At 30.7% G+C, this 7,626-nt stretch overlaps 1 protein-coding gene across 1 annotated transcript; it reads left to right on the top strand.

Annotated features, from left to right (window-relative positions):
* The first annotated feature begins 263 nt into the window (after nucleotides 1–263).
* On the top strand, nucleotides 264–5,043 carry LOC102600470 (tetraspanin-3-like). The gene is made up of 2 exons (XM_006366328.2): nucleotides 264–898; nucleotides 4,520–5,043. Exons 1-2 carry the CDS (start codon nucleotides 386–388, stop codon nucleotides 4,862–4,864), a joined length of 858 nt encoding a protein of 285 aa, XP_006366390.1. The 5' UTR covers nucleotides 264–385; the 3' UTR covers nucleotides 4,865–5,043.
* Nucleotides 5,044–7,626: the final 2,583 nt, after the last annotated feature.

The following is a 7,626-nucleotide window of genomic DNA, read 5'->3' as shown; positions in this document are numbered from 1 at the left end:
TTGAGAGCACCATCCCCAAATGTTACAGTAGTGAGACTGTTTCATTTTTAACCAGATATTTCAGATTCAAACATTAAGTATGAAAACAATTCTATTGGACCAATATTCAAATGAATCCTGTAATACGCGATTCAAACTTAATCAGAGCTGTAATATGAGTTCCGAACATCGAGTGTGAAACCAAAAATAAAATACTAACAAAAACAAAGGGTGCTTTAGTCATTTCACTATACACTTTGCCTTTAACTTAATGCAACAAACACCTCCACCCCACCCCCTTCTTCTTCATCTTCTTCATAATCACTTCATTTCCTCTGTTTTCCCCTGTTTTCAAGAACCCAAAAAAAACCATCAAAACCCCCCCCAAAACCCTCAAAAAATCACCATGAGAACCAGTAATCACTTAATAGGTTTACTAAACTTCTTCACTTTCTTAGCATCAATCCCAATTTTAGGCGGTGGAATCTGGTTAAGCAGCAGAGCAAACAACACAGATTGCTTAAAATTCCTTCAATGGCCATTAATTATAATTGGGGTCTCAATAATGGTTGTTTCTTTAGCTGGATTTGTTGGTGCTTGTTTCAGAAACACTTTCTTAATGTACATTTATCTATGGGCAATGTTCTTTATCATTGCTGCTTTAATTGGATTTGTTATTTTTGCTTATGCTGTTACTGATAAAGGGTCAGGTCGACCCGTTATGAATCGGGCATATTCGGAATATTATTTACAAGATTATTCCGGTTGGTTGGAAGAAAGAGTTTCGAGCCAAAGCTACTGGGAGAAGATTAGTTCGTGTCTAAGGGATTCGCGTGGTTGTGGCAAGATGAGGAGGATTTATAATGGGATTCCGGAGAGTGTTGAGATGTTTTATCAAAGGAAACTTAGTCCTATCGAGGTACGTTAAGCTAAAACTCTCTTGTTTTTTTTTTATCGAGGTTAATTTGTGTGTGTTTCGACTTTATTAGTATAGATAGATACGTATAGACTTAAGTAAATAAGAAAGAAATGACTTTTTTTTTCTTTTTTTTATTCGAATTCATAGTTTTAGAATTAATAGTGTAGGATAGCTATCGACTGAGCAATCTCTTCTTATAGAAAAGAAATTGGAATATCTTGACTCTATTTTTTTTTTTTTTGGCTAAACATTAGTTTGTGCATATCTCGACTTTATTAGTACTCAAGAAATAATCATTTCTTTCTTGTTTGCTTTACTCTTTCCTATGAGTTTGTCTTTTTTTAATTTTCTAAGAATCCGATGCAGTTAGCCTGAGTCGTGGTAGTTCAGTTCGAAAGGAAAGACTGGTCAGTCATAGTGGCTCGAACTCGTAATTTTAAGAGTAGAAGTAAATGATAGTTACTGGTTGAACAATCCCTTCTTGTTGGGAGAAGAAACGACTTGAAAGTTGGGAATTATATGATAGTAATGTCTGGATTAACTTTGTGTGTATTTCAACTATTTAATTAAGTATCCATTACTTAGATATAAAAATCTTATCATTTTGTCCATTGTAATGAGGTAAAGAGGAAAAAGTCATCTAAAAATTATGCCTAAACTCTTTTAAACTCATTAAAAATTAAGAACATCTAGATAGATGGAATTTTACCTCGTAAGTTTATTCGACATAAATTTAAATTAATTAAATCAGTAAATTTTAAATGTATATGTCTAAAGCAATAAAATAGAAGTATCTATTATAAACAACTTTTAGAGGAAATAAAATTTGATCTATTATAAGATAGTATTAAAAGATATCATTTTTTTTTTGTAATTTTAATCTTTCTTTTTTATTTGCACTTGAAATTATATGACACTTGTGACAACTTTATTTTCACATAACTTATGAATTAAGATTAGGAACGTCCTTGGAAACCAATATAGATCTGTTTTTACGGAAAATAAACGTTATGCCACAGCAACAGTACAAGAATGCTTCACTTTTTTATGCTTACATTAGTTTCTCCGTTTTCTCGTTTCAATTTAAGTGACATTGTTTTTCGTTATTTAGTAAACCATAATTTATTATGACTTATTTGGAATCACAAATTTTTTATACTTAATGATCAGTCAAACACATTTACATAAGTTAAAGACGTAAAATTAGTAATTTGTGAGTTACAATTAAGTATTCCTTGTTTGTTTCTATCAAAATAATTTATTAATATTCAATATTTACATCAAATTAATTCACCATACTCAATGTATGTGAAAATGTGATACAAGTTTATACAAATGATGGGACAATTTACCAATATATATATCAATTGTCGTTTAATAAAATAATACCTCCTCCACACTTTTAAAAAGTAGAACATTTTGCTTACAATAAAGTGATATTTTTGGCCTAATATAATTAATGAAATAGAAGAAAGGTGACAGCTCAAAACAATATTTTTTGTCAATAGGCCATGCATGTGTTTTATGTGATAATAGAGAGGTTGGCTTATTTTGGACTATTATTCAGATTATTATTTTTTGCTTTATTGCTTTTTATTAAATACCCTTTTAAAATTTATGTATTTTTCATTAACAATTAAGGGAAAAAAACCTTTTGGCCTTTTTTGCCTTTTGGTTTGACTAGCTTTCCCTTTTTTCTTTTAAAAACATTGATGTTTTTGCACCTGGTAACCTAGTCGTCAATGTAATGGATTGAGAATTATAAGTATCTAGTTTAAATTTTAGTGGAGGTAAAAATACTACTATATATATCTGATTGTTTCTCATATGCTCAAGCCTAAGTTGACAGAATCACTATATACCTATACTAGTTAGTAAAAGGATAACTAGTATCTCATGAAAATCATACACAAGCTAGCGCACACACCATAATTATTAGAAAGGATCATGATGTCTAGACTTAACTTGCACACGCCTTAGTTATTTTACCCGAGTACTTAATTTGTTATTTTTTTTCACAAGTACATATATTTTGTAACTTTATGCGCTAAGACTGTACACCTTACTATTTCACCATATTTGTTACTTTTCATCGATACATGTATTACATATATCTCATGAATTTGTACACTAGAATTAATTTAGTCAAATAAAAAAAACCATTTGATATATTTTTTTCAATCAGAATTTGAACCTTGATCTATCATAATTTTTATCCACTTTATTGACTGTTTGGCCATACCGTTAGATATGTTAGAGTGATGGTCAATAACACCTTCCATGCCCTACTCCAATTTCCCCTGACAAAATATGGGTCCTCATTAATATTATCCCATAATATAAGTTCACACCTAAATTAATTTTTAATTGGCAGATAGGCTGTCCTTTCATATTTATGAACCATTCAAGAAAATTAATTGCTCCATTTTTAAAAAAATAATATTTATGATCTCTTCTTTGATAAGTTTTAAATACAGGACCGAAAAATTGGTAGGTGGTGGACTTAAATGATGCAAATTTGCTATTTAGGAAAACAAATGGCCATATGGGCAATTTTTTTTGTCATTTGTTAAAAGTGGTCCTACCCAATTATACTAGTTTACAAGCAACTTACCATTCGTTTGTTAGTGTGTATAAGGATAATACTGAATTAGCAATGTTGGAATTAATTATTTTAACATTATTTTTTATCGACGGTTTGATTTGTACAAACAATATCTTCTTGATGTAACATGGATCAACATGTCAAGAAAATTATTTGTAGTGCATGCATGTGCAAGTCATACTGTTTCCAGAAAGGGATTTTTTTATTTCTTGAGAAAATTTATTGCTTCAATCAATTTCTAGTAATTTATGGTTCAAAAAAAGCATCTTTCATTGTTATAATATGAATAAAGAAAAGTATTTACTATTTTGATGATGATGTGAATGAATTTGACTATACTTGATTGGAAAAAGATAGGGGCCAAACATGTTTAAAAAGACTCCAATAATAGGCCCCCCAATTATTTACATCTTGATGGGATAGTCATGTGGCCATGTGTCTTAGATATTTCTATACGTATTTTTGAACTTAAATAATTATAAGCATATGTTTAGAGAGTAGCGGAATCAGAATTTTCGTTAAGAGAGTTCAGAATACAAAAAAGTAAACACATGAAAAAGTCATAGATTCAACATCTACTATATATATATATAATGAATAATAATTCTAATCTTCGATATATAGTGTAATTTTTCGCCGACCAGTTTCATCCATGTAGCTTCACCCCTGATCTAGTCTAACCCTAATAGATCTCCTCCACTTGCAAACTTCTCCAAAATATTAAGATTGAAGTACATTCTTCAACATATTGTGTGTTGAATTACTACATAGGTAAAATTATTACTGCACTCAGAGGCGAATCCAGAATCTATAGTCGGTGGGTTTAGAATTAGCAGTGTGCTTGTATATATAGGTCAAGCCTATGTTGCTCTGATGTAGTCTTCACAAATGTCGATGGATGCATGTCAGATTCTGACAAATGTGTGATAACATCTTTGAAGGGTCCTAGCAACATATAAGTTCATTTCAATGCGCAAAAATCTCTTAACAACATTTCAATTTTTTGTCCAATGTAGTCTGGTTGCTGCAAGCCTCCTACAGAATGTGGCTACGTTTATCAGAACGAGACGGAATGGATTCCCGGAGGAGGACTAGTTGGAGCTGATCCAGATTGTGTTAAATGGAGCAATGATCAAGAACAACTCTGTTACAATTGTGACTCTTGCAAAGCTGGTGTACTTGCTAGCCTTAAAAAGAGTTGGAGAAAGGTGTCTGTTATCAACATTGTCATATTGATCCTCCTTGTTATCATGTATATGGTTGCCATCGCGGCGTTTAGGCACAACAAACGGATCGATAACGATGAGCCTTATGGAGAAACCAGGATGGAGAAGACTCAACCTAGCAGGATACACTTCTAAAAGAGTCACAACAGAGTAAAGCTTGAAATGTATTTTTATGTTTTGGTAAGTTTTAGTAGTCTTTGTTTATACTTTCTAAATGTCATTTTGTTCCCAAGAAAACACAGATTGTAAATCTTGTATTCATTGTGGTGTATTTTCATTTATTAAATTCCAAAACTATCTAAGTTTGGTTTTGAGGCTGTTTTGGTTACTTTAGTGTAGCAAGCTTGCTATGAGATTTAAGTAAACTTTTGACATTAGTGTTGTGTGTGTGTTTTGCATTAATACCTTCACAACCTTCTCCCTTCCGTCGTACCTATGTTGGAATAAGGTAAGGCGCGTGGATCGCTTGAATAGCTCAATCGCACCATAGTTCGGTGCTCATGACATACTATAGAACATCCATCGTGCCAGAGGGAGGGGAACTAAACAGGGCATAGCTAGCGGCAAAGGAGCCGGCTCGGCATCAATGACTTCCTGCTACACTGGAGTAATCCAGTGTCGTAGCCACATGCAGTGAAGAGTGGTCAGTTGAACACCCTTCGTTGAAAATTTATGTTATATATGTATAGAAAATTAGATGATGTTTATAGATTTATTTTTTATTTTTAAAAATTGAGGGTAGGGGAAGGGGAAAGGGAAAGGATTACAATATGGGTAATCAGATTGAGTTCATGTAGCAAACCAACTGCGCGTCTAAGATTCCCCGAAGTTAATAGATAAAAAATTACATATATTTTAAATCTTAAGTACCCTTAAAGAGATTTTTTACTTTACCACTTGAGTAATTTAGTATGTGGTTCTGCACATTCCACCACTTCTCTGTTCATTTTCAAGACTACGAAATGAGCTAAATCACTTATTTTGAAATGAAAGAAATAATATATTAACTTCAAATTGCCGTAAAAACACATGAACCTTAAATTATGATTCTTTCCACACGTATTTATCTAAAGATTGCTAAAACTATATAGTATGTCATCACATGATCTATGATGTAATTTGTGAAAATAAATGCCATGGTATGAGGAGTGATGTCCCTATGTAGCAGACAGACATTAGAAGTAGAAAACATGTTTATGTTAGTTGGCATGCTCGTAAGTGCACGTGATGATTTCAAAATCTTAGGAAGTTAGGTATGTAACTAGGACGTCTCAACAAGATCGGGGCTTAAAACCAAACTTCATCGAGAGGTATACATAAATTGAATGACAATAATAATTAACGACAATAATATAGTTTGTGTAATTCTGTAAAGTGAAGTCTGCAGAGGATAGAATGTACACAAGCGTTATGAAGTAAGAAGATAACCACAAAATTTGAAGTTTACGGATTCGTACAACAACCTCAAATTAATACTACAATAATAACTTGGTTCACTTGAGGTCATATATTTACTAGATTCTTAATATGCGCTATATATGTGTAGGATCTGGACAAAAGCTATTGAGTTCATGTGAACAAGTAAATAACTCATCTTACGTGACAATTCACGTGAAATACACTCAGATTTTATTATAACATAATATACATCCTACATGCAGTTGAAACAATTTATATAATATTATACGACGATTTTTTACTTTAATCAAATGTTGAAAGTGCCGGTACGAATTAGATATAACAAGCTCTCTTTTGTTACCCTCGCTCTATTTTAACATCACAAAAATATTGTAATAAACTATATTTGAATAGTAAATTATATATTCTTTTAAAAATAATAATAATTATGTTTTTAAATATAATTTATTTTAAGTGTTAGGGATGGGTTAAAAGTGGAGGGAATATTAAAGTTTGACCAAGGATGGCCGTCAATCACTACACAAATGAAACTTCGCTCTTTGATTAGTTGATTGTGTATTTGTGTTGTACCTCAACACAATAGTAAAAAAAAGGCTCGTTTATTTTACTTGTCATATTATTTTATGTATCTTTTTAAAAGTATTATTTTTTTTGTTTCAATTTATTTGTCATATTCTTTTTAGTTTGTTTAAGGGAAAATGAAATTTGACAACTTTTTTATTTCAACTTTCAGATAATATTTTTAGATGATAAGATTAAAGAACATTTTAATACATTTGACATGATTTGATTTAAAATTACAAGATTCAAAAGTTAACTTTACTTTTTAAACTCCGTAAAAATCAAAATATGACAAATAAATGGAAATAAATAAAGTAATTAAATAGGTAATTCAATTAACTAATTTTTCTTTGTTTATTCCTTCGATTGTAATTTTAATATTACCTTTTTTCCATCATATTAACCTATCCACCTCCAAGTAATGATAAGATCTGCGTAATACTCTACATTTTCTAGACTAAACTTAGTGGAATTTTATAAGCTATGTTATTACTGTATTAATTGCTATCCATATTTATTGAGTAGGAATATAAGGTGAAAACTAATATCTAATTATATCTTATTTTTTGAAAAATAAAATAAAATTTTGGATAAGGAAAATGATAATAGGGAGGAGACTGTAAGTTGGGGAATCGAATATTCACCAACAAGGTGACGATTCAAGTAGAGGTGAAGTTATGAGTTCAATTTTGCGGATTTTGACTTTTACTAACGATTTTAAATAATAATAATTGAATTTTAAATTTAATATTTATATTATTTAATAAATTTATTAACGCAAATATATATATATATATATATATTTTAAAGGGAAAAGGCATAGATTCCTTCCTAAATTTGTCCCGAAAAGTCAGTTACACACTTTAACTATCTCGATGACCTATTACACACCTGATCTTGTTTAAAGTGATATTAAT

Source organism: Solanum tuberosum, unplaced genomic scaffold (assembly GCF_000226075.1).
Source record: "Solanum tuberosum cultivar DM 1-3 516 R44 unplaced genomic scaffold, SolTub_3.0 scf00623, whole genome shotgun sequence".
Lineage (NCBI taxonomy): Eukaryota > Viridiplantae > Streptophyta > Magnoliopsida > Solanales > Solanaceae > Solanum > Solanum tuberosum.
The sequence above is the reverse complement of the archived record's forward strand: the minus strand, read 5'-3'. Positions and strand labels throughout refer to the sequence as shown.